This window comes from Mauremys mutica, chromosome 2, assembly GCF_020497125.1.
Source record: "Mauremys mutica isolate MM-2020 ecotype Southern chromosome 2, ASM2049712v1, whole genome shotgun sequence".
Classification (NCBI taxonomy): domain Eukaryota; kingdom Metazoa; phylum Chordata; order Testudines; family Geoemydidae; genus Mauremys; species Mauremys mutica.
The window spans coordinates 11,976,215-12,001,942 of NC_059073.1; the positions used below are offsets into that span (position 1 = coordinate 11,976,215).

The 25,728-nt window shown below is 49.0% G+C and overlaps 1 protein-coding gene across 2 annotated transcripts in view; it reads left to right on the plus strand.

The window, feature by feature from the left end:
- The first annotated feature begins 6,630 nt into the window (after positions 1–6,630).
- Positions 6,631–25,728, plus strand: part of LOC123364788 (serine/threonine-protein phosphatase 6 regulatory ankyrin repeat subunit B-like) — an 83,773-nt gene continuing 64,675 nt past the window's right edge. Inside the window, exons 1-3 of one of the 2 annotated variants that reach the window (XM_045007174.1) lie at positions 6,631–6,859; positions 10,067–10,168; positions 16,185–16,283. In XM_045007174.1, coding sequence (XP_044863109.1) covers positions 6,707–6,859; positions 10,067–10,168; positions 16,185–16,283 — 354 coding nt within the window. In that variant the 5' untranslated portion in view covers positions 6,631–6,706. Of the gene's footprint in view, positions 6,860–10,066; positions 10,169–14,668; positions 14,704–16,184; positions 16,284–25,728 lie in introns of those variants that run through there. The other variant, XM_045007175.1, reaches the window with a different exon arrangement.

Here is a 25,728-nt window from a genome sequence, read left to right on the forward strand (position 1 = left end):
AGGTGTGTGGGGAACGGAATGTTTGTTGTGTACGTGCCTAGCTCTACAAAGTGATCTTCTCTTCCAGAGCTGCAAGCTCCTTGCCCCGTTTCTGATGTTACAGTCCCATCACCCACAGTTGTATCACTGCCCTCTAATTAAATAGTGAATGTAAAACCAAGTTTAAAAAAAGTTCAACACCTCACTCTACCTTCCTCCACTGTGATGCTGAGCATTATGGTGCATGGATGCCACCTTCAGGAACTGCGTGGGAATTACACAGATATTGAAACACTTAGCTAGATATCTGCAGTCACCACAAAGAAACCCATGGCAGGAGTGGGAACTCAGTGGGTCAGTCCCTAATGGGGACTGCATCCCAAATCGGAACCAGCACAAAGTTTCTGGCAGTTTTCCTTCTGCTGAGCCAGGATGCTCTGAGCCCAGCCTGTGTTTCTCCAGCCGTGTAACTGAGTATCAACAGCCGAGACAGAAACCATATTTTAGAACGTAAGAATGGCTCTACTGGGTCAGACCCAGGGTCCCTCTAGCCCAGTATCCTGTCTTCCGACAGTGGCCAGTGCCAGGTGCCCCAGAGGGAATGAACAGAACAGGGAATCATCAAGTGATCCATCCCCTGTCGCCCATTCCCAGCTTCTTGCAAACAGAGGCTTTATAATAAAGTTCTTTTAAGAACCTGATTGATTTTAGTGTCCTAAAGATGAGTCTGGTCTGTACTCACATTGCTAAGGCAGTTAGTTTATATATTATTCTCAAGCCTCCCCAGGAAAGGGGGTGAAGGGTATTGGGGGGATATTTTGGAGGAATTAGAGATTCCAAGTGACCCGTCCCTGAATGTTTGTTTAAATCACTTGGTGGTGGCACCAATACTGTCCAAGGACAAGAATTTGTGCCTTGGGGAAGTTTTTAACCTAAGCTGCTAGAATATAAGCTTTGGGGATCTTTCATGCAGGTCCCCACATCTGTACCCCAGAATTCAGAGGGGGGGAGGGAACCCTGACAGGCCAGATACTGCTAACAGCTAACAATGAGTCTCCCCCTATCAGAGTGGGAGAGGGATAGCTCAGTGGTTTGAACATTGGCCTCCTAAACCCAGCATTGTAAGTTCAATCCTCAAGGGGGCCACTTAGGGATCTGGGGCAAAAATCAGCACCTGGTCCTGCCAGTGAAGGCAGGGGGCTGGACTCAATGACCTTTCAGGGTCCCTTCCAGTTCTATGAGAGATAGGTATCTCTCCATGTATTTATTTATTTTAATGTGTTAGGGGCCTCACTTTGGGAGCAGAAAACAATCTGAGTTCTACCCCACACTGTGAAGTTCCTAGGGGCCGTGGTGTGCAGCATGGGGACAGCCATAAAGTCCTCAGTGGCTGGGAATTTGTCCCAGTGCTGTTCCTATTTATACAGAAGGATCAACAGAGGTAGAAAGAAGCTAAAGGATTTGCCCAAAATCCCACCACAAGTTGGTGGCAATTGGGAATAGAACCCCAAAAATGTTTGTTTTAGCCCCATGCTCTCGTAACTTTACAGCAATCCTTGCCCAGTCTTAGACTACAAAGCATCAGAAATGTGCAAAGATGAGCTTCCACTCCACTTCTCCTGAGCAAGAAAATTGCGTGTGCAGCTTATGAAAATCTCAGCTTTTCTCGGATGCGATGGTGTCACAACTTGGCAGGCCAGATGAACTGAAGGCACTGGGTTGGGGACTAAGAAAAAGACATAATCAAGATTTTTCGATGCTTTTCCTCCAATTTGTCCAGTGTACGTGAGGGTCTTAAAGTTCAGCTCATGGCAATCTGGTTTGTTGACTGCAATTGAAAAAGCAATTCAGCTGGCGCTTCTGACAGAACAGAGGCTTCTGTTTTGCTTCATGGTTTAAGTGTAGTGTGAGTGGGAAATGGTATCTGTTCTGAGCTTTCCTTCTGAAGACTCTAAGCACCTTCTGTAAACCTCCAATTAGGGTTGCCAGGTGTCCGGTTTTTGACTGGAACGTCTGGTTGAAAAGGGACCCTGGTGTTTCCCCTCAGCACTGCTCACCAGGCTGTTAAAAGTCTGGTCTGTGGCGCAGTGGGGCTAAGGCAGGCTCCCTGCCTGCCCTGGCTTTGACCAGCTCCCTGGAGGTGGCCGGCATGTCTGGCCTCTAGGTGTAGGGGCAATCAGGGAAGCTCCGCATGCTGCCCCTGCACCGAGCACTGGCTCTGCAGCTCCCATTGGCTGGAAACTGCAGCCAATGGGAGCTACGGGAGCGGTGCCTGTGGGTACCGTGCAGAGCCACCTGGCTGCGCCTCCCCCTAGGGGCCAGACCTACCGGCCGCTTTCAGGAGCAGCGTAGAGCCAGAGCAGGCAAGGGGCCAGCTTTAGTCTCGCCGCACCACCGACCGGGAGCTACCTGAGGTAAGCGCCACCCAGCCAGAGCCTGCACCCCGAACTTCCTGCCCCAGGTCAGAACCACCACCCCTCCCGCACCCTAACTCCCTCCCAGACCCCCCAACCCCACTGTGACGTCGCAGTCTACACGGTTTTCTAAAAATATGCTAATGAGTGATATAATGTAACTGGAATATGCTTCATGCAAAAGGTCTCTTGTAAGGTATCATTACAAAGCTTATAATCTACTAAGTATGGTCATCCTATTTGTATAAATGTACCACTCTTGTATCTGAAACTAGAAATATGAAATATAACTCTGAGGGCCTATTGTAATTATGCAAAATGTGGGCCATTAATGGTGGTTTGGACTCTTGATGACTCCCATTAACCAGGACAATTGTCTGCAGATGGGTGTGTTTTACCTGTAAGTCTTTCTGTATCTGTGTGTGCTGGCAAGTGGGCAATGAAGTCGTGCAGTAACATGTGATCGTGTCACCTCAACTGGAATCCATCTTTAAGCTGGTGTCTTTCCATTGAGAAGGAGGGGTGGGAACCCAGAGAGGGACAAAAGGATTCTCGTCTTATGCAAAAGATATATCAAGGGGTGGAACAGAACAAAGAGAGGAGCCATCATGAGGAATCCCCTAGCTACCCCCTGAGCTGGAACAAGAGCTGTACCAGGGAAAGAATTGTGCCCAGGCCTGGAAGGTGTCCCGTCTGAGGAAAAAACTTACTGAAGCATCTCTGAGGGTGAGATTATCTGTATTCAGTTTGATTAGACATAGATTTGCGCATTTTATTTTATTTTGCTTGGTGACTGACTTTGTTCTGTCGGTTACTACTTGGAACTACTTAAATCCTACTTTCTGTATTTAATAAAATCTCTTTTTACTTATTAATTAACTCAGAGTATGTATTAATACCTGGGGGAGCAAACAGCTGTGCATCTCTCTCTATCAGTGTTATAGAGGACGAACAATTTGAGAGTTTACCCTGTATAAGCTTTATACAGAGTAAAATGGATTTATGTGGGTTTAGACCCCATTGGGAGTTGGGCATCTGAGTGCTAAAGACAGGAACACTTCTGTTAACTGCTTTCAGGTAAACCTGCAGCTTTGAGGCAAGTAATTCAGACCCTGGGACTGTGTTGGAGCAGACAGGAGTGTCTGACTCAGCAAGACACGGTGTTGAAGTCCTGAGTTGGCAGAGAAAGCAGGGCCAGAAGTAGTCTTGGCACATCGGGTGGCAGCTTCCAAGGGGGTTTCTGTGATCCAACCCATCACACCCACCTGTTGGGTTTCCAACACTGCAGGGAAGCATTAAAATATTGATTAGAGCTGGGTGACATATTTTGATGTTTTGATTGAAAAATGAACGGGGAAATGTTTATAAAATTGTTTCCTGTTTGCTGACCAGCTCTAATAAGAGTCTCGCTGAATTTTTGCAATATCATCATAACTTTGCTGTTCTATTGGGTTTTGCAACCCCCGTTCTTCCGTCCCTTCGGAAAACTCCAGAGCAGGAGTTGGGAGTGTGAAGGAAGGGGTGTGGTATTTATAATGGGCTCCACTGGTGCTAGTGCACGGATCGCTGCCACGTGACCAGGGAATCAAGTCTGTTTCTTGCAAACACAGCTGTGTATCAGATGCTTATTCCAGTTCTCTGTTCAAGTTCTGCCCACCATCACATTATAGCTAAAAGGCCCAGTACTGAAACAGTTAACACAGTTGCTATTTACATAGTCACAGTCACTAAAACTTCTGTCATTAAGGGGGGGGAAGCTTCACACCCCTCAGTGACAAAAGTTTTAACAACGAAAGTGCCAGTGTAGACATAGGCTATGTGTCATGGACCCAAAACAACCAAAGGATCTGCCTTAAAATCCTCCTCTGTAATCACAGTCACCTGTTCTGAACATCCCTTCAAACAAAGAAATTAAACGTAACTTCCTCTAGGCCCAGTCTTCTGCTCTGTCCAAGTCTGGGCCTGAGGACGGGCCAGCACAGTTCATTAATCAATAGTATTTTCCACTCATTCCCAGGGATGCCACCGGAGGTCACTGGAACACTTTCTTTTTTAAGGCAACAATTGTAAATTGTTATTTTCAGTGGAGGAGAACCGAGTTGGGAAATCAGTGTGTGACTAAGCTCTCCTGGGGCCTGGTCAGGAAAGATAATAGTAAAAACCCTTTGGATAGGCGTGAGCTATAGAAAATCAGCAATTTGGCTCACTGCTAGGAGAGAAGTAGGAGCAGGGTATAGACTGATGACGTAGTAGTATGTGCTCCAGACATAAGACCCCACTAACCTAGTTCCCGCACTGGCTCTCGATTCACAGGAAATTTAACCTGGTCTCCCCTGCCGGCGAGTAGCTGGAGGGAGGTGGTGAGACACCTCCACATTCGGCGCAAGTGCCATTATTGGGGTGAATGTACGTAAAGCTAGCACTCCACTCCTGATCAGCCCCCCTCCTGTCAGTCCCACCTTTTGGGCCCGTCTCTCTGACCTCTCCTGCTTGATCACTTGCCTTCAGCCTGAACTTGCGGTGTATCAGAAGCCCTCTCTTGGCTCCTGCCACTGTCTGTGACTGGAGCTGGATGGGGAACTAAGTTTCACTTCTGCAAACTGTTTCGATGTTTTGGAAATATTTTCCTCCCCAGGCAGGATGCAAAGCCGATGCTCCAGCATCTTTCCTGGAAGTGAAATCCTGCCCCATTTCATTTAAGAAACACCAAAACTGTCTCCCAGCTACAGTTTGGTGTTTCCAAAATCAGACGCACTCCCTGGACACACTCTGATGGAAAGATGCTGCATCCGAAAATTTCTGACCAGCTCTGTCTGTTACTAGTGGCATTGGCATCCTCCCTGCCACAGTCCAGATGCCATCTGCCTGCCTTGCCAAATGTTCTCATGGGTTTAACCCATCCACCCTTCCCCGTCTTCCCCACAGTCCCACTGTGCTGCCACGCCTGGTTTATCTGTAACGCAGCCAGAGAGCTAGTGCTGCCTCTTGACTCGTATAGAAAATTCTTTTTGTTCTTCCCCTTCCCAGATCTCCATGTCCTTAGATCATGAGCTCCTCCAGGCAGAGACCATCCCTTGTATGTCTGGAAAGCACTTGGTAAATGTGGCTGCTGCCTCTGACAGAGGGATAGCTCAGTGGTTTGAGCATTGGCCTGCTAAACCCAGGGTTATGAGTTTAATCCTTGAGGGGGCCAGTTAGGGGCAAAAATCTGTCTGGGGATTGGTCCTGCTTTGACCAGGGGGATGGATTAGATGACCTCCTCAGGTCCCTTCCAACCCTGATCTTCTATAACTACTAATAGATACATGCAGCATGTCCTGAAACGTGCTGCTCATCATGGCAGGTCAGACCGCAGCTCCTGTCTTGCTCGGCAGGGCCCTCTGTCTGCCCCTTTAGAGGGATGCAAAGTAGATCTACTTGCCATAAGCAAAGAAGGGAGGTGTGAAAAAGATATTGATTGAATGCAAACTGCACTCAGCATTTACTGCCTGCAATGGCTGTGAACCTGGATATGCTTTTCTAACTAGTTTTACGATGGAGCTTGATACATTTATTAACAACTTTATGTGGCGCGGTTGCCTGACACAGGATGTCCTTTCCAGTTCTATGGCCTGAATTCCTGCCTCCCCCCCCATTGGAATTATAAGGCCTGGGAGCATCTGATGCTGTTAGATCACTTGGGATCATGGTGACTTTTTCTACAAAAAATGCCCAAGAAAATGGTTGGCGGGAAATGGCTTAAAACCCTTGACTCTGAACCCAAGTGCATGTGGGCAAGTTCAGCTCTTGGAGGGTGACATCTTGCGTCTTGTTGGGCCTGTCTCAAGCAAGCAGCAGCAGTAACTCTTCAAATCCGGCTCGCAGTAGGATGGCGATGTTACACAACCCTCATTAGAAGGAGTTGCATTTTTCATGCCCCAGGCCCGTGAACTTGACTGAATTAAGCTCCTGTAGGAAAATCGCTAAAGGCAGCTTTTTAACGGGCAGAAAACCCAACCCCCACCTCACCCCCCTGCAGGAGGCTGATGTCAAGGTAACCAGGACACAAAGGAGGAGTTAGAAAAGTTTAACCAGAGCCTGAGCTGAAAGGCCCCTCTGATTGGAAGAGTCTGAATCAATAGAGAATAGAGGGAAGAGGGGGGAAATCTGCTGCCCTTACCTCCTACCAAGAGAGAGCAAAAGAAAGAGAAATTGACATCGGTCGCGACGCCTTCTCCCAGCACAGCCGAGGAGAGAAGAAATATGGCTCCCTACAAGGAGCCGTGCAAGGACTGACCTTTGAAAAGAATCTGATTTGGGGGAAGAGAAGGAAAATGTCCGAGAACAATTCGCCTCTCGGCCCCCTAGGATCATTCGCATCTGGCAGCAGAGTGCTGCAGCTGGCCACCAAAGGGGAGTGGATCACCCTGGAGCAGACCCTGAGAGGCATAGACAAGGGGGACCTGGCCATCTCCCAGACTGACCAAGTAAGTAGCTAACAGCCAGGAAACTGTTTCCGCGTCTGCTTGTGTTATGACAGATACAAAAGAATAAATGGTGCTATGATGATTTGGGGGTGGGGGGGGCGGGGAGAGGCAGTGAGGAAGGCAAGGGCTGGAGTCACCGGAGCAACTCATGGTTCTTTCCACTGCATAAATGGCCAAGTGCCTTGGGAGCAGGGGTTTGCTTCAGTCTGCGTCATCTTGTATTCACCTCTGCTGGAGGCAGAGTATTCCACTAGCTGGAATAGGCAGGTAAATCTGTTATTACCAGCATGAACTGATGACCCTGCTCCCATTCTCCTTCCCAGTTGTGGTTCGCACTGAATGGCTTCTCCTTGTTAAGAACAAGGATGTTTCAGCCAACGGTTTCACTATTATTGTGTGCATTACAATAGCAGGATCACCACTGAGATCCTGGCCGCATTGTGAGAGGCACTGTCCAAACACATAGTGAGGCGGTCCCTGCCTGGAAGAGTTTCCCATCTAGATAGACGCGGCAGATAAAGGAAGCATTACCTCCCCCGGTTTAGAGATGGAGAACCCAGGTGAAGAGCGGTGAGGTGACTTGCCCGAAGTCGCACACAATGTCTGAGGGAGAGCCAGGGATTGAGCTTGGATTTACTGAGCCCTAACCCAGAGACTTAGCCGCAAAACCAGCCTTCAGTACGGACAGAGGAGTGGGAATTATTTAATTGGATAGTGTTTGTGAACGATCCCATCCAAAGGGATGGTTGGAGTGCTCCACATGTGCTGAGCAGCACTGTCTGAGCCACAGAGCATGGAAAAGTCCTGGAGTCTTGAGCCCATGTTGCTAACTGGTGCCACTGCCTGTAGAGGGCATTTAGCCATTCAAGGTCGGGAGCTTTGGGCTTGGATTTAATCTTCATTAACCAACGTAGCGCCTGGTTTTTTGAGTGTCACTGCCTGCCCTGTAACCTTGCTCTTGGAACTCCCAACCTGGGCCACTCACAACCAGCCGACAAGCATGCAGGTCACACCCTGAGGGCCTGTGTGCTAGACAGCCCTGGTACAGCGGTTCTGACCCTAGCAGCCTGTCTGCAGCTTCCAGCAGCCTTGGTTACTACTTGCAGGGTGACCCCAACACACTCCCAGTCCCGAATTGTCCCCAAACCATGTGCTCTCTAAAATGTCCACTCTTCTACAGGACAGCTCAGAGAAATAATATGATTCATTTGCTCCTCTAACCAGACACAACACCCCAGTTGGCCACATTGGACACACTTAATTCCCCTCTATTCGACATTAGGGAGGCCTCATCTGGAGTACTGTGTCCAGTTTTGGGCCTCACACTACAAGAAGGATGTGGAAAAATTGGGTTAGGATTAGGGGGCTGGAACACATGACTTATGAGGAGAGGTTGAGGGAACTGGGATTGTTTGGTCTGCAGAAGAGAAGAATGAGGGGGGGGTTGATAGCTGCTTTCAACTACCTGAAAGGGGGTTCCAAAGAGGATGGATCTAGACTGTTCTCAGTGGTAGCAGATGACAGGACAAGGAGTAATGGTCTCAAGTTGCAGTGGGGGAGGTTTAGGTTGGCTATTAAGAAAAACTTTTTCACTAGGAGGGTGGTGAAGCACTGGAATGGGTTACCTAGGGAGGTGGTGGAATCTCCTTCCTTAGAGGTTTTTAAGGTCAGGCTTGACAAAGACCTGGCTGGGATGATTTAGTTGGAGATTGGTCCTGCTTTGAGCAGGGGGTTGGACTAGATACCTCCTGAGGTCCCTTCCAACCCTGATATTCTATGATTAACTGGAGTTGACACCCACTGGACTAACAAACACAATGCTGTTGGTTTAGATTAACAGCAAGACAAGTTTCTGAACAAAAGAAGGCAGGGTTTTAAGTGAATTCAAGTATGAGAGAGAAAGTTAGAAACGGTTACCAGCAACTGAAAGTGAAAACACGCCTCTAAAAGTCTCAAACTTAATCTAGCAAGTTTTGGTTCAAGGGTTTGGCAAGATGGCCTTCGACACCTGCAGTCCGCCAGCAAGATGGACCCTCTCCTCTCTCAGGATCTCTTCCAGAGGCATAACAGCACAGGCGCCTTTGTCTTCTTAGGTGAAAGAGAAAACATGGGGTTCTCTGGCCCTTTCTTTGATAGTCCGGTGAACCTTGGAGTCTTCTGAAGGTTACGCCTCAAAGTAAAGTTTATTCAAGCAGTGAGGAAAGCAACATGGAGTCTGGTGGCGAAGGAGTCTCTGTGCTCTTTCTTCCCCTATTTATGTTTGCTGAAATGCAAATTATTCTGTTTCCTACCATCTCCTCCCGCTGCTGCCTTGATGATCCTGTTTGCTACTTATATGTAAATTGGGGTAAACACGCATCCCTTTGTTTATGCTAGACCTGCTTTAAAAGCTTTTGCCTAGGCAGGGCTGTCTGGTTTTGAACATGTGCTAATACCATCGTACAGGAGGAATTCACAACTTTACGTATAATGTTGCTACCTACTTTTCACCATATTATTCACTAGTGTGTTGTTAGTTTTCAGTTGACACCTCACAAGGCATATTTTGTACAAAGATTATTACTAGGGTGACCAGATAGCAACTGTGAAAAAATGGGACGGAGGAGGGAGGAGGGTAATAGGTGCCTATATAAGAAAAAGTCCCCAGAAACGGGACTATCCCTTTAAAAATGGGACATCTGGTCACCCTAATTATTACAGTAGTGTGAATACAGTGGTGCTTTGGGTCACACTGGGTTGCACAGGGTTTACAGACCTGGCTTAAGAAAAGAAAAGCCTCCAGAGATACATGAGGCAGGCCTGAGGCAGGGTGCTCCCTCAGGAGGGGACAGCACGGCTGAGCTGTTCCAGCCCTAAAACAGCTGCAATCTAATGAAACCCCATGCCTGGAAAAGGACGCACCCAGCAGTTCTTACAGTCATCCTGATCGACTCGGCTCTAATCTCAAACTGGGCTGAAAAGAATTGTGCTTGAGTCGTTCCATTTTTTCCTCTTGGAAAGATCTCGGAAGGTGGGTTTTGAGGGCAATTGATCGTGTTTAGACAGCACAGTGTGGGCTGGGACCTTTGCTACCTGAGATCTTAGCCTCCCTCCCCAGGCACCAGCATGGCAATGAGCAGCAATAGCCCATGATGACACAGACACCTGTGTGGGCCAACCTCAGACATCTAGGTACTCGGTCAGCAATGCTTTTCTTGTCTCCTCCAGGAGTCAGGCCTGACCCCCTTCATGATTGCAGTGAGAGAGAACAGGCTGTCCATTGTCGAGAGGTTGATGGAGCTGGGAGTGAATCTTTCAGACCAAACTAAGGTAAGACACCATTTACTATCAAGCTGTCCAGAGCCCTGATGGGACTAAGTGGAGCAAGGAGAGAGACTCATGTTAAAGGACTCCATACAGTATGGAGTTATGGGCTACATGACCACTTGGAGGGATCTGATAACTGTCTGCTGATAGCATTCTTATTCACTGTTTGTATTACGATAACACCAAAGTGAGGTCAAGGCTCCATTGTGCTGGGGGCTGTACAAACACCTAGTGAGAGACAGTCCCTGCTCAGAGAGCTGAGTAGCTACATAGGCATGATAAAGGAAGAATTGCAATCCCCATTTTAGAGGTGGGGAACTGAGGCCCGGAGAGATGAAGTGACTGGCCCAAGGGCCCACAGCAAGCTGGTGGCAGAGTTTGGATTTGGACCCATGTTTTCTGAGAACCTCCCTAGTGCCTTAACAACAAGCCCGGCCTTTCATCTGATGTCATGTGAATGAAATAGACGTGGAGGAGGGAGAGGAATTGTTTATGGCAAAGAGCAAGGGACTGAACCTGAACTTAGGGCTAGTCTACACTTACCAGCCGGGTCGATGCGGTGAGTTCGACTTCTCGGAGTTCGAACTATCGCGTCTAATGTGGACGCGATAGTTCGAACTCCGGAAGTGCCGCGGTCGACTCCGGTACTCCACCACTGCAAACGGCGGTGGCGGAGTCGACCTTGGAGCCATGGACTTCGATTCCGCGGCATCTGGACGGGTGAGTAGTTCGAACTAGGGTACTTCGAATTCAGCTACGCTATTCACGTAGCTGAATTTGCGTACCCTAGTTCGACCCCGCTTTTTAGTGTGGACCAGCCCTTAGGAAAGCATATGAGGGACGTCAGGAAATGTTTCCTAGCGTTAAGATCTATTAGACGTTGGAAGAGTCTCCTAAGGAAAACTCCATGGTATGAATCATCTAGGACTGGACTGGATGGAGCAAGGAGGAGTGTTTGTGATGGGAATAATCCTGTAGTAGCAGAGATGTGAGTAAGCAATAGGTCATTTTAATCTCTAAAGCCTATGATTAAAGGAGTCTGGCAGCTTGTGCCAGCTGGAGGTCATCTGGTCCAAGGCATTGGCCTTTATTTGTTATGTATTCGTGGACAGAAACAAACATCTGCGTATGTCTATAGACATGCTGGGGAGGGGAGGAGCAAAGGGTTCATGATAAATATTGCATGGCTCTGCCATTTGTTACATGGGACTCCCCTCCACAGCGGTGGGGTGTCTGTCTTTTTAAGCCCGGATCATGTCTGGTAATGTTTCGGGTATTTCGTTTTTCAAATGTTTTTGTGAAAGGTCCACAGTTCACCTGCTCAGAGGGAGAGGGCACTATGGTTTGGAAGGCTGGTGCACATTGAAAGTCTGTTCCTTTGTTTCTAAGGTATTTAAACACCTAAAGATGCAGATGGGTGGTGTGATGCTTTGGAGGTTCACCCAGACCAGTAAGGGGTTGTGTCTCCACCTGCCCTGTGACCCTGGGTGCTTCTGTGCTGGGAAGCTTTGGCTCAGGGCCCTGCCACCAGAAACCTGCTACTAGCACCGTGACCTCACCCTGGATTCCATCAGCCTGGTTGCTCCTTGTATGGTGACGTCTACAGCCCTTCCAGTCTGGAGTCTCCGCCAAGCCATCCCCTCTGCATTGTCCAGCCCCTGTCACTGGGCCCTCACAGAGGCCACCCAGTTCGCTGCCTCCAAAGAGCCAGAGCTCACACTCACTCAAAACTCCCCGTTGTGCATGTCTGTGGATTTCACTTATGAGTGTTCCCAGAAAGAGTCATTTAAGTTCATACACCCTGGTATTCACCCTAAAAGCACTCGCATTCTTCCAGTCATGGAGCAGAAACAATATCATGTGACTTTCTCTGACCAATTGCAACTTGGCAACACAGATTAACTTTTGAATACTTGTGGCAAACAGAAAGTATTATTTATCTTTTATAACCTGGTGCTACTAAGTGACCACAACCTCAACTAGGACCTCAGTGTGCTAGGTGCTGTACAAGCATATGTAGTCAGAGCCAGTTCCTGCCCTAAGAAGTTTATGACTGAAGAGCTTGTCCACACACAGAGTTACACCAAATTAATTTAAGTGTGATTTTAAAGTGAGGTGCAAAAGGCGTCCCAGGCACTCCTACAGCACTCCAACCAGGATCAGTTGAGTTCAATTAAAATCCATTAGGAACAGGTTTAAGCAAAAGTGAAGTACAGTGTTCTTAAACCAAAATTGCTGCAAGTTTGTGTGTTCACAAGACAGACAAAGGGTGGGAAGGGGAAAGCAAAGTGACTTGCACGGGAACGCCTAGTAGGTCAATAGCAGAGCGGGGACTAGAGAATCAGAATTCCTGACTCCCAGACCAGTGCGCTATCCACTGGACTACGCAGCCACCAATAAACAAGCTCAGAAATAAAAATGTCAGAGAAATGTGAGCGCGTAATAAATAGGCAGCTCCCTGCCCTGAGCTATTGCAGGGGGACAGAGAGACGAGGTGTATGTCAGGGAAATGGCATGCTGTTCCTCAGTCAGGCAGATCTAGCACCAGGTTTAAGAATAACGGCAAGCGTTTACCAAGCTTGATCTCTGTGTAATAACGTCACAGACTGTTGAGCAGAGAGCAGCTAGACAAATCCCCTCTCAGCTGATGTTTGTCAGTATCAGCCCGAGCGATCATTCAAAGCTGCTCCGGCGAGAGTCCTTCCTGACTAATGACAAGCTTATTACTGCAGCAGCACAGGAGCTGTCGTCCGTCAAGAAGATGCATTGGAGGCATTTCTTCTGCCACGAGAACCTTCAAGTGCCACAACAGACCTGGGAGCAACAGTAAATCTCACAGTCCAGCCTTAAGCCCTGCCTTGGGAGGAGATTTCTCTTGAGGTTTGCATAGCCTTGGTGGGGGAGGGAGGTGTTGAGAGCCATTTCTTGTAGGATGGGAGGTCTAAGGGAGGGCTGATGGTAATGGACTACAGGAGCTGTCGTGTTGGATACAGTCCCGGTCAGAAGCCTTTCTCAGTCGCTGCGAGAAACACCCCCATCCTTGTCATCATTCAGGCCTGTAACCCTGACGTCCTCTTCAGCTCTTCTCTCTTTACGACCTCACATCCAGGCTATGTCTAATTCCTCAGGCTTCTTTCTGCATCACATCTCTAGGGTCCAGCCTTTCCTCTCTGTCCACACAGCTAGAGCCATTGTCTAAGCCCTCCTCATCTTACAACTCGTCTATGGTGACATCCTCCCCTCTGGCCATCACAAATCTCATGAGAGATGATGGGTAGGGTGGGGACAAGCCAGGGAGGGCCTTGACTGTGAGGACACTCAAACGGCTGTCGCAAAGATCCTTTTCCCGGCTTGTTGCTTTGACCATATCACCCCTTTGCCTGTGAGGCCTACAAAGCACTTGACGGTTAGGCCACTGCTGTGCTGAGATCGCTGCCCATCATGCCAGCCACTGTGGTCTCATTGTTTCCCTCATCTGTCTGCCTGTCTCCACCTGTTCTCTATAGTTGTACATTTAGATTGTAAGCTCTCTTGGGTGGAGAATGTCTATCTGTTCTGTGTTTGTGCCGCCCCTAGCGCCAGGGGGCGCTGATCCTTGGGTGCTATCATAATATACGTAATAAATAATAGCAGCCAACATGCTTTTACTGCCCAGAGTTGTGCTAGTCCTTGACCACTCACCAGTAAACAACAAAATGCAGCCAGCCCTGTGGAGGAGGAAGCAGAGGCTCACTTCAGAGCCAAGGTTCCCCTGAGGATCTGGGCTCCCCCTACTGAGGGCCTCATTACTGAGCCCAGGCCTGCCAGGTCCTTAGGCAACAACCATAGTGGCTGTACTACGGTGGTGCACTGAACCCGCTTCTCCTCCCCAATAACCTTAGTGCTAAAGGCCTACCGACCACAGAAGCCATGATTGGATGGCCAGGCAGCGCACTCATTGGGTAGCTGGACCATATAAAGGCTCCAACAGGAAGAGGAAGCTGTCTGAGCAACAGACCGTTGCCTGCTGACTAGACTGCCTCCCCTGACCCTACCGACTTGCCTGACCTCCCCTTCCCAACCCATTGCCCCTGCCCCTCAGACTGGATCTTCCAGCTACTGACCGCTGTGAGAACTCTGACCAGTGCCCCACTCTGTTTCTGACACCAATCAACAGCCCAACTACCCCAGCACCCACACACACTTGACTACTGCTCCAGGCTGTCCCCTAGCTGTCCTCGGCCACTGGGCATTACATGAGTGTGATACAGTATGGCCAGAGGGCAGCAGGAGAGTGTTAGCAGGGAGCCTTATTCCCTGCAAGGGGAGGAAGGTTTGCTATATATTAACTTAGAGCACCTGAAGCCAATTAGAGCACCAGCAGTCAGTCACATGATATAAACCCCTGCTTCAGTCAGACAGTGTGGGGGTTGGAGCAGGAAGGTTTGGTTGGAGCAGAGAGTGGTTTGAAGGAGTTGAAGCAGAGAACAGTTTTGAAGAGAGACAAAAGGAAAGTTTGGAGGAGTGCTGTGGTGGGCTGAGAAGTCCAAAAACCCTAGGTAAGGGGCACCTGGCTTGTGTAGAAGGAAGGCAAGAAGCCCCTCCACAAGCTGAAGGGCAGGAGAGGGAAGTAACCCAGGGGAAGGAACCACCAGTACAAGTGGTTCACCACTAACCTCAGGGCCCCTGGGTTGGGACCTGGAGAAGAGGGTGGGCCCAGGTCCCTCCCTCTCCACTCCACTCCACTCCTCAAGGACACTAGTGGGGTAATTAAAAATACAGGGGCCTTGGAGGTCCTTGGGTGAAGGGTGCTATAAAAGGGCGACATGGTCTTATTTATTTATTGCAGTGTGGAGATTTGCCCAGATGATCTTTGTCTAGCAGCTCAGTTCTTGAGATAGTTTTTCCATAAGAGAGTTTTCCCCTCTGTTAGCTGGTTGGCCACTAGCCGATTATTTTTAGTAGCAATAGCTGTGATTGGTGATTTCTAAATCATGCATGTGGAGAGACTGTGGGTTGGGATTGGGTTTTTGTTGTGTTGTTGCGGGGGGAGGGCATTGTATTCAGGACATTGATTGGCATCAACTCTATTGGTAGAATTGCCAGTTATGGAACTAATATCTCTGGTTGTCTGATATCACTGTTAACAACTGAGATGCTTGGCTGGCTAAACCACCGTAGAGAGTTCCTGGACCTGTAACTTCGGGTTTTAATGCAGTTCTGGTGATGGCTATGAAAGCTGGGAGGCTCTCAGTAAGCATGCACCGCAGGTTGCTTTTTTGTAAGCAGGGCTCAGGGCTTAAGCCTTTAGGTGGTTGAAATCTGTCCCAGGTCAGAACGGACCCAAACTAGTTTCCATCTGCCAACTGAGCTTGGAGCTCTCTGTCTTATTACCTGTTGACAGATGTCCCCACTGCACAATTTGCGATCCTCAACTGGCCTGCTAATTGGTAGAGACTTCAATACTTGCTCTCCCTGCATGGGGTGGAGACTAAACTACCCTTCCATCCTGAGGTACAATGTCAGGTGCTCAGATATCACAGTGATGACTGCGACATAAATGCCTAGAGAGACAGTCAAGGTGGGTGAGGTAATACCTGTGATTGGACCAACTTCTGTTGGTGAGAGGGACCAGCTTTCAAGCTACACAGAGCTCTTCTTCAGGTCCGGGGAAGGTTTCACAGCTAATCACAAGGTGGAACAGACTTAAGCATAAGGAGTTAACACATGTTGCAAGACACCATTCAAGGTTAACGCACAGACACAGCCTGACAGATGGTCCCTCCAGGCCAGTGTTGAGGCAGGTTAGCAGAGCTGGGTAGGAAAGATGTCTCTATACTGAGCATTTTCAGTGGATAAACAGAGCTCTTAATGCTGGTGGGCTGCCCATCTGGCACCTTTCAGCACCTGTTGGTTGAGAGAGGAAACCCATCCCGGCAGGACCGAGTAGTTGAAACTACGCTGGCAATGTCAGCTGCTGCTGCTGCTGCTGAGGTTTTTAAGGCATGTTGCTAACTGCTCTTTCTCCGACCCCTTCCAGAATGGCCGAAATGCTTTACATGTGGCTGCTGCCCACTCGAAGGAGGAGATCATCCGGCTGCTGCTGGCTGGAAAGGCAGATTCCAACGTCCCCGGAGGGGTATGTGCACATATGGGGGCATGGTAGGGGGGAGCGTTGTTGCCCTTGAAGTCTCCACTTCCGTTTCTTCAGCCGAATGGTCATTCCCAATGGGGCCGTGCCTGAGACTGGTTCTTGCCCCACTGCCACCATTCGTTTAAAACAGATAAATATTGGCAAAAATATTGGGGGCAGGGAGGGATAGCTCAGTGGTTTGAGCATTGGCCTGCTAAACCCAGGGTTGTGAGTTCAATCCTTGAGGGGGCCATTTAGAGATCTTGGGCAAAAATCTGGGGTAAAAATCTGCCTGGGGATTGGTCCTGCTTTGAGCAGGGGGTTGGACTAGATGAGGTCCCTTCCAACCCTGATATTCTATGATTCTATGAAAACAAAGCACCCATGACACATTAGACTTGGAGCAAGTCTGCTGTGCTGCTCACTGTTCGTACACTGGAACCACTTTGCCCTCCTATAGCATCTCCCACTGTGGATCCCAGAGAAGCTGTGATCCACTCTGTGAAATACATGGGGAAGTCCCACTTCAGTCCACATTCATCTCGAGCCAGGCTTCTTCCCTACAGGGTATTCTCTGGGCTGTTTCAACTGTCCCAAGCAATGGGGTTCCTGTTGCTTCTCTAGGCGGGACAATTTCACAGCCAAATAGATCTCAAGATTGAGAACTTCTTGCCCACCCCTCTTCCCCCCCAAGTATTCAGTCCTCTCCTTTCCCCAATCATTCAGCCTTTGCTTAGTGGGAGCCCATTAGTGCTCTCCTTATGCAGGGCTTTCTGCTTAAGGCTGGCCTGGTAGGCCAAGCTTTCGTCTTCCATCCACCTGAATGCAGGGGAATTTTTTCCACTCCAACAATGGGGGAAACACATCCAAGAAAAATTACTCTTGTGTGCAGGTGGCTGTTTGCATGGACGGGATTCCAGCTTCCAGAGGACGGGTGCTTTCCTCCTCGATTGTGTCTGCTGTCAGTTGTGACGGGAGGGAAACGCTCCTCTGCTCTGTTATCTTCCCTCTGGCAGCATGGTCAGAGGTGTTCCAGATGCAGCCCAGAGAAGTCTTTTGTGCTATTCCTCTGTGCCCTGCGCTGTTTCCAGGCAATCATTACATTGGGCCCTGTAAAGATCTGTGGCACTATATATATAGATATAGATATAGATAGATATACACACACACACACACACACACACACACACACACACACATAAATGAAAAAAAGAACCCTGTAAAATTGGCTCAGGTCTTAAACAGCCCAGGGATGCTCTGCTCACCCTCTGATTTACAAGGTCTCTCTTGCCCTGTCTCTGGCTGAGCGTGGGATGACTCAGAGAGAAATACAGCTACTAGATAATAGCCAGGGCCTCTCCTAGCACTGATTGCAGTACTGGGAATTAATCTGATATCGTGGCTCTTTAAGCCCTGAGTGCAGAGGCACGAGAACTGGCCAGCCCTCCTTCCCTCCCCGAAGACTGCCTTTCCCTCTCAGCACCCATTCACTGCTTCCCCCAGCCTGCTTATCTCACCCCTTCTGTCTGCTCTGCGGGTGCTTCACTTGCTGCCCCTCCCCCTGGTTGCAGACTAGGCAAAAGACACAGGAGTACATTGCAGTGACTGGGGGTGGGAGGCGGTTCCAGCCATGGGGAATGGGATTTGCCGGGGGTCTGCATGCCTGAGGTTCTGGCAATGGGGAAACAGGTTGCATGGGGGAGTGCATGGCAGGGTTTGGCAGCAGGTGTCAGGTTGCATCTAGACTGTTCTCAGTGGTAGAAGATGACAGAACAAGGAGTAATGGTCTCAAGTTGCAGAGGGGGAGATTTAGGTTGGATATTAGGAAAAACTTTTTCACTAGTAGGGTGGTGAAGCACTGGAATGGGTTACCTAGGGAGGTGGTGGAATCTCCTTCCTTAGAGGTTTTTAAGGTCAGGCTTGACAAAGCCCTGGCTGGGATGGGTTAGTTGAGGTTGGTCCTGCTTTGAGCAGGGGGTTGGACTAGATGACCTCCTGAGGTCCCTTCCAACCCTGAGATTCTATGATTCTATGCATGGGCAGTACACGGAGGAAAAAAAATGCAAGTGGAAATCAAGACGTGAACTGGGAAGACAGACTCCATGTCTCTTGGTAACTGGCCTAAAGACAAAATAAACTCAAACACCACTCCCCCTCCTCCTGTCAGACCTCTCTCTGGCCCGCTTTGTGCCTCTGTATTTTCCATGGCTGCCTGCAGTCTGCTGAAGTGCTTTAGAATTTGTTCAACCAGGAGACCCATGAGAGTTTCCATAACACATGCACAAAGCCAGACTCAGTGTGTGCAGAAGGGTCCCAGAGGGAGTTCAGCCAGAAGTCCCTCTCTAGCACCTGTGCTCTCCTTAAAGAGAGAGAAGCTCCCCCATTTCTTCAACGGGCAGCGAGTCCTAGCCACAGAGCACTGAGCCATTTATCAGGCACTGTTGGCACTTGCTGGCCACTGGCTGTAGCTATCTCATGAATGTTTTCACTGTCCAATAGATGGAAGAGCATTGTGCCAACCCCGTAGTTATCAGCTTCCTTCGTGAAACTACTTCAGGGACGGCCACCAACTGCTCTTCTACTCACTGAGATGGTGGCTTCCTGCTGACATTTACTCTTCCATCAGTCCTGATGTAGCGCCCCTCTCCACCTGGTTACCTCCTTTAATGCCAATCCACTTACAGGTTTTGATGGACAGGTCTGGGTTCTTTTGGATCCCAGGGTGTATTTTCTTTCTATGAAATTATTTGGTGGTGCCTCCACCCCCCTCGCTCCTTCCTGGCAGGGTCACCAGGGCAGCTTGGATGGAAAATTCTAACTACAGAGTAATCCCCACTTACTTGCCAGATAGTTGGAGACTTCCAAGAAGTAACACAAACGCATAAAAATATATTCAACACAATTATATTAAACAGGAGACAAATACAACATAACAGGGTGAAACACTATTTTGAGGGTCACTGGTGCCCACACTGAAAATATCCGTGACTTGATGTAACAAGTGTACAATTAGTGTCCCGTTCGTACGCGTATTTTGCTGGGGCCCTTGATGACCTATAAAATTCTTCTCTGCAGTGGTTTAGCCGTGTGGCTGACTGGGTTCAGTACAGCCCAAAGGACTCACAAGTGGGAGGAGGTGGTAAATCCCTCCACAGGTGTAATAAGTAACAGGTTATAAAATCCTCAAACCCTCACTCCCTGGCTTGAGGACACAGTTCAGGGAGTAGAGAGTCCCCAAAACAAATTCCCTGGCTAACTAACTAAAAGCTGGTGCACTCACAAACTCCAGGAATGATCCTCAGGTTCGAAGATGACGCGGGACTCCTCAGTCACTGCAGAGGGGCCCCTGTCTGCTGGCAGGGATCCTCCTCAGGCAGGAATCAGGCTGCGTCGGCCCCAGGATTTCCCCTCACCACAACGGGGTGCAGGGCTCAAGGTGTAGGTTACACAACTACCCAAACATCCAAACTGTAGCCTCCAGTCATACACTCAGCAGGCAGCTTCCCTGGACTGGCAGCCAGAGCAGAGCTGACCATGTGGTGATTGGTCTCACCTAGGGAGCTGGAGGGTGAAATCAGCCTGGCTGGGGAAATTTCCCAGCAAACGCTACCAATTGGGAATCATCAGTGGGGAAGGAAAAACCCAGCTGAGGTTTCTGCTGTCAGGTCCCTAGAGGCCTGTTCTCGGGGAACCCTGCCTGCAGGCCTGGGACTCACCAGCTCCCCACACAGCCAGTCCTGCCCTTGCCCTGGCTGGCTCCAGACTGACTCCAAAATGGCTACTCTCCTTTCCTGAACTCCCTGGGAGGGGCATTTCACTCCCTAGTGGTGGCCAGGCAGACTCTGAGTTTGCCTTGGCTCCCCCTCCCTGAGCTGCCAGCAGACAGAGCTCCAGGAATCTAGTCCATCTCCTTGGGGGTTACACTGCTGACATTTACTCTTCCATCAGTCTTGATAATCCCAATCCTCATCTAGTGATGAACACTGACTTCAGCCACTTCTTTTCTGCCCGCTGATTTCTGAGCCAACTGCCTCGTTTCCAAGTTTCCTTTCTCTGGCCCTCCTAGTCTGTCCTGCCTCTTCTCTCCTCCGTGTTACAATCCACCTGCAGAGCTCTGGCTAGTTCAGTCTTCTCCAGGAGACAGGGCTTTCTGTTGGCTCTGTTCAATGGTTCCTAGTGTTCTCCCTTTCATGTTGGTCCTATGCTTAGGTCTGTCCCTGCAGATATGTCCCAAGGTATGTCTACACGGCAAGCTGAAGTATGGTGCAGCACAGGTAGATGCACTGGCACTAGCTTCCCCTAGGCTAGTAATAGCAGTTCAAACAGAGGCCCTGGGTTTCAGCACAGGTTAGCCACTTGAATATGTGTCTGGGGTCCCCAAAGGGCTTGTACAGCCCACGCTGAATCCCGCGTCACCACGCTGCTGGAGTGGGTATGTCTATCCAGGCCTAGACCAAATGAGGCCCGAGGCGAGGAGGGTCTCTGGTGTTTTTGAACATCTTACAGCACTCTAATCCCAGGCCCCCCAAGCCTGGCACCCCAGGTGGTCACCTGGGTCGTCTGCGCCTAAATCCGGCCCTGCGTCTATCTATGCTGCTATCACGCCTCAGACTGCAGAATGGGCATATCCCTGAGTCAATGGTAGCCTGGGATTCATGCACCATGGAAAGAACTATTCTGTCTTTTGAGGACTACTAGGTGGGCTGGACATGAACAAAGAGAATTTCTGAAACCTCCCGAAGCCCTGTCTAGAGCTGTTGAAGCATTTTTGACGGAAGAGTTTTCTGTTGGAAAATGTAATTTTGTCAAAATCTCAACCTTTCATGGGAAGGTATCAATTTCCACTACGTTTTCTACTGAAAAAAAATTGAAATGATTAATGTTTCATTTTGATAATGTCAAAACATTGTATGTAGACTTCTATATTATATTATAATATTTCAATGTTACATATATAATATTTTGTATTGTTTTGACATTATCGAGATGAAATGTTTTGATTGTGAACTGAAATTTTTTTGGAATATTTTTTTCTTCATAATATTTGGAATTTTGACTTTTCATCCCCAGTCCAGATTATTATTTTTTTTAAATTCTGCTTTCCAGCCAGCTCTTCCTTTCCCAACCATCCCTGGGGCTTCATATACAAACGAGGAGGGATTTTGCTTTCTCTTTCAACCTTGTGGTATCCCAGTTCTGTGTAGAGCTCTTTGTAAATATCTAATGCATAGATTGGCTTGCTAGTGAGTCTACCACAAAGGGTAAGGACAAAGGCTGTCTCTTGGACAAGGCAGCACCAGACAAATGGGTTTCAAACCTCCATAGAGCGTGAGTCCTTAAAGGAATTCATATAACAGCATAACCTAAGGGCTGAATTCTGCATCTTTCCCAGCCACACATGGATGCTTCTTTCTCATCACTCCCTTTAACTGTAAGCAACAAGAGCTCTTCTCTTCCTTGGGGCTCACTTGGAGGGGGAGAGTTAATCCATGAGGGGAGAAGGGAGCCGCGCTTTTGGTTTGTTTAGGATGCTCAGCTGGGACTCTCTGGTTGTGGTTAGACAGCCAAGAGCCACGTTTGTTCTTCTGCTTGAAGCCCTGTAACTCCCAGTGGAGCAGAGGACTTTCTTCCTGCTCTCCAGCCGACACATGGCCGACTGCCCCTGGCTCTGTTGCCTTTGCTGAACATGGGTGAGTTCAAAGCCTACACATCCCAGCTGTCTGCGATTAGAACAGTGATTAGTTCAATAACACAGAGGGTCCCAGGATGCTTCTCTCAAGTGGGATGGGGGGAGGAGGACTCAGTTCCTAAATCTAGAGAGAGAGGTAAGCAGAGTCAGAATTAGCTCTCCCCTGACATCTGGTGGTGAGCTGTGGAAAAGGACTTCAGGGGCTGATCTCGTTTGCATGGGCACACCCACCCTGACTAGCATGATGGAACTGCTGGCCCAAATGGTCACTTTGGCTGCTGTGGGATCATAGAATCATAGAATCTCAGGGTTGGAAGGGACCTCAGGAGGTCATCTAGTCCAACCCCCTGCTCAAAGCAGGACCAAGCCCAACTAAATCATCCCAGCCAGGGCTTTGTCAAGCCTGACCTTAAAAACCTCTAAGGAAGGAGATTCCACTACCTCCCTAGGTAACCCATTCCAGTGCTTCACCACCCTCCTAGTGAAAAAGTTTTTCCTAATATCCAGCCTAAACCTCCCCCTCTGCAACTTGAGACCATTACTCCTTGTTCTGTCATCTTCTACCACTGAGAACAGTCTAGATCCATCCTCTTTGGAACCCCCTTTCAGGTAGTTGAAAGCAGCTATCAAATCCCCCCTCATTCTTCTCTTCTGCAGACTAAACAATCCCAGTTCCCTCAGCCTCTCCTCATAAGTCATGTGCTTCAGTCCCCTAATCATTTTTGTTGCCCTCCACTGGACTCTCTCCAATTTATCCACATCCTTCTTGTAGTGTGGGGCCCAAAACTGGACACAGTACTCCAAATGAGGCCTCACCAGTGCTGAGTAGAGGGGGATGATCACATCCCTCGATCTGCTGGAAATTATACAACCCAAAATGCCATTAGCCTTCTTGGCAGCCATTCGGTCCCTAGTCTGTAGCAGTGCATGGGATTCTTCCGTCCTAAGTGCAGGACTCTGCACTTGTCCTTGTTGAACCTCATCATATTTCTTTTGGCCCAATCCTCTAATTTGTCTAGGTCCCTCTGTATCCTATCCCTACCCTCCAGCGTATCAACAACTCCTCCCAGTTTAGTGTCATCTGCAAACTTGCTAAGGGTGCAGTCCACACCATCCTCCAGATCGTTAATGAAGATATTGAACAAAACCGGCCCCAGCACCGACCCTTGGGGCACTCCACTTGATACCGGCTGCCATCTAGACATGGAACCATTGATCACTACCCGTTGAGCCCGACCATCTAGCCAGTTTTCTATCCACCTTACCGTCCATTCATCCAGCCCAGACTTCTTTAACTTGCTGGCAAGAATACTGTGGGAGACTGTATCAAAAGCTTTGCTAAAATCCAGAAATAGTACATCCACTGCTTTCCCCTCATCCACAGAGCCGGTTATCTCGTCATAGAAGGCAATTAGGTTAGTCAGGCATGACTTGCCCTTGGTGAATCCATGCTGACTGTTCCTGATCACTTTCCCCTCCTTTAAGTGGTTCAGGATTGATTCCTTGAGGACCTGTTCCATGATTTTTCCAGGGACTGAGGTGAGACTGACTGGCCTGTAGTTCCCTGGATCTTCCTTCTTCCCTTTTTTAAAGATGGGCACTACATTAGCTTTTTTCCAGTCATCCGGGACCTCCCCCGATCGCCATGATTTTTCAAAGATAATGGCCAATGGCTCTGCAATCTCATCGGCCAACTCCTTTAGCACCCTCGGATGCAGCGCATCCGGCCCCATGGACTTGTGCTCGTCCAGCTTTTCTAAATAGCCCCAAACTACTTCTTTCTCCACAGAGAGCTGGTCACCTCCTCCCCATACCGTGCTGCAGAGTGCAGCTGTCTGGGAGCTGACCTTGTCTGTGAAGACAGAGGCAAAAAAAGCATTGAGTACACTAGCTTTCTCCACATCCTCTGTCACTAGGTTCCCTCCCTCATTCAGCAAGGGGCCCACACTTTCCTTGACTTTCTTCCTGTTGCTAACATACCTAAAGAAACTCTTCTTGTTACTCCTAACATCTCCGGCTAGCTGCAACTCCAAGTGTGATTTGGCCTTCCTGATTTCACACCTGCATGCCTGAACAATACTTTTATACTCCTCCCCAGTATCTTTGTTATTGGGGCAGGAGTAATAAAGTGTTGTTATCCTGGTTATGTGAAGCAAGGACAGTAGAACTGTACTTGGCATTTTATGATGGAGGGACTTGCCCTCAACCTAGAAGCACTCACTAGGTAAGGGACATAAGTTCCAAAACCCAGTGAATTGAGAGAGTATGGGTATAGGTATGTATACCTGTTGGCATGTGTGTTTTCTGAGTGTCCTAAATACCATTTGACTTCTTCTATGTGCAATGTTCAATAACAGAACTAATTTTGATTCCACTGGGAATCTTGTTATATGCCACAGAGCCACAATCACTGATATGTGGATCTAAACATTAGACTACTTTGGGCTAGTGGTGTAGTAGTACTGAGGATCTCCTACTACTAGCTAAAGTCACTGAGAACTGAAGTCACGAAAGGGTTGATATTGTTGAGAGCTGTGTTGGGGAGTGGGGGCTGAAGACAAGTTGGTGAGTGGCTAGCAGGATGGCTAGCAGAGAGAAGCGGATAGCAAAGATCTGAGGTGTGGTGAGCAGAGCGGATAGCAGGGCGGCTGGTGGAGTGGCACGGAGAAGTGAGGCGTGATGAGTGGAGCAGAGTGGATAGCAGGGCGGCTGGTGGAGTGGCGTGGAGAGGTGAGGTGTGGTGAGGTGAGCGGAGCGGAGCAGATAGCAGGACGACTAGCGGAGAGGAATGGAGAGGCATGGCGAGTGGAGAGGATAGCAGGGTGGTTGGCGGAGAGACGCAGCTGGCAGTGAAGACTGCAACAGAACTCCACGGAAAGGCATGGCAATCGGCCATCAACCCGAGAGTGGAGCATGTGAGATGCCCCTCCCCCTACTTACACCCAGGCTGGGAGATAAACTCTGCAGAGGAACTTCTGAACTCTGGGGGTTGCACTGGCCAAGGTCAGAAACTGTGGGTGGGGTGACTGTTGGGTTGCTGGACTTAAGACCTTGAGGGGAAAAGGACACTGCCAAACTTACCTGGGGGTGGGTCTTTTGCTCATGATTTGTGTTATGAATCCTGTTTGTGGTGTTTCCCCAACATAATGCTGCATTGTTTCCCTCCTTTATTAAAAGGATTTTGCTCCACTCAAACTCTGTGCTTGCGAGAGGGGAAGTATTGCCTCCTAGAGGCGCCCGGGGGGGGGTGTAATTGTCCCAGGTCACTGGGTCGGGGCTCGAGCCGGTTTTGCATTGTGTTATTGAAACAGAACCCCTAGATACTGAACCTGGCCCTTGTCGCTGCCAACTCAGATGGGCAGGAGGGTTACAGATACCTAGGGCCTTTTCGTGAGGGTTCTAATACCACCCTCCCTTCTCTTTAAAGCACAAAATGAGCTGCAGCCTGCTTTGTGCAGCCCGGATCCCAGAGCTGGCCACTTGCCTGCATTCCTGAGAGAGCAACTCTGGTTTCCTACGTGAAGTCTGTTCTGACCCTGAACCTGCATTCCCCTGCTCCGTTTTGTGAGCTTAGCTAGCCAGTGATGACAACAATAGTGAAAAGGAAACAACTTTCCTGACCTTCAGCGGTGCAGCCCGAGAGACACCGGGGATGGACCATTGCTGAGTTATTTATTCACAGCACAGAAAGAGCTGTAGGCTGGATGGGTTACCTGGTACAGGCAGTTTGCACTCATGTCTACAAGCTGTTAGGCTTTCACG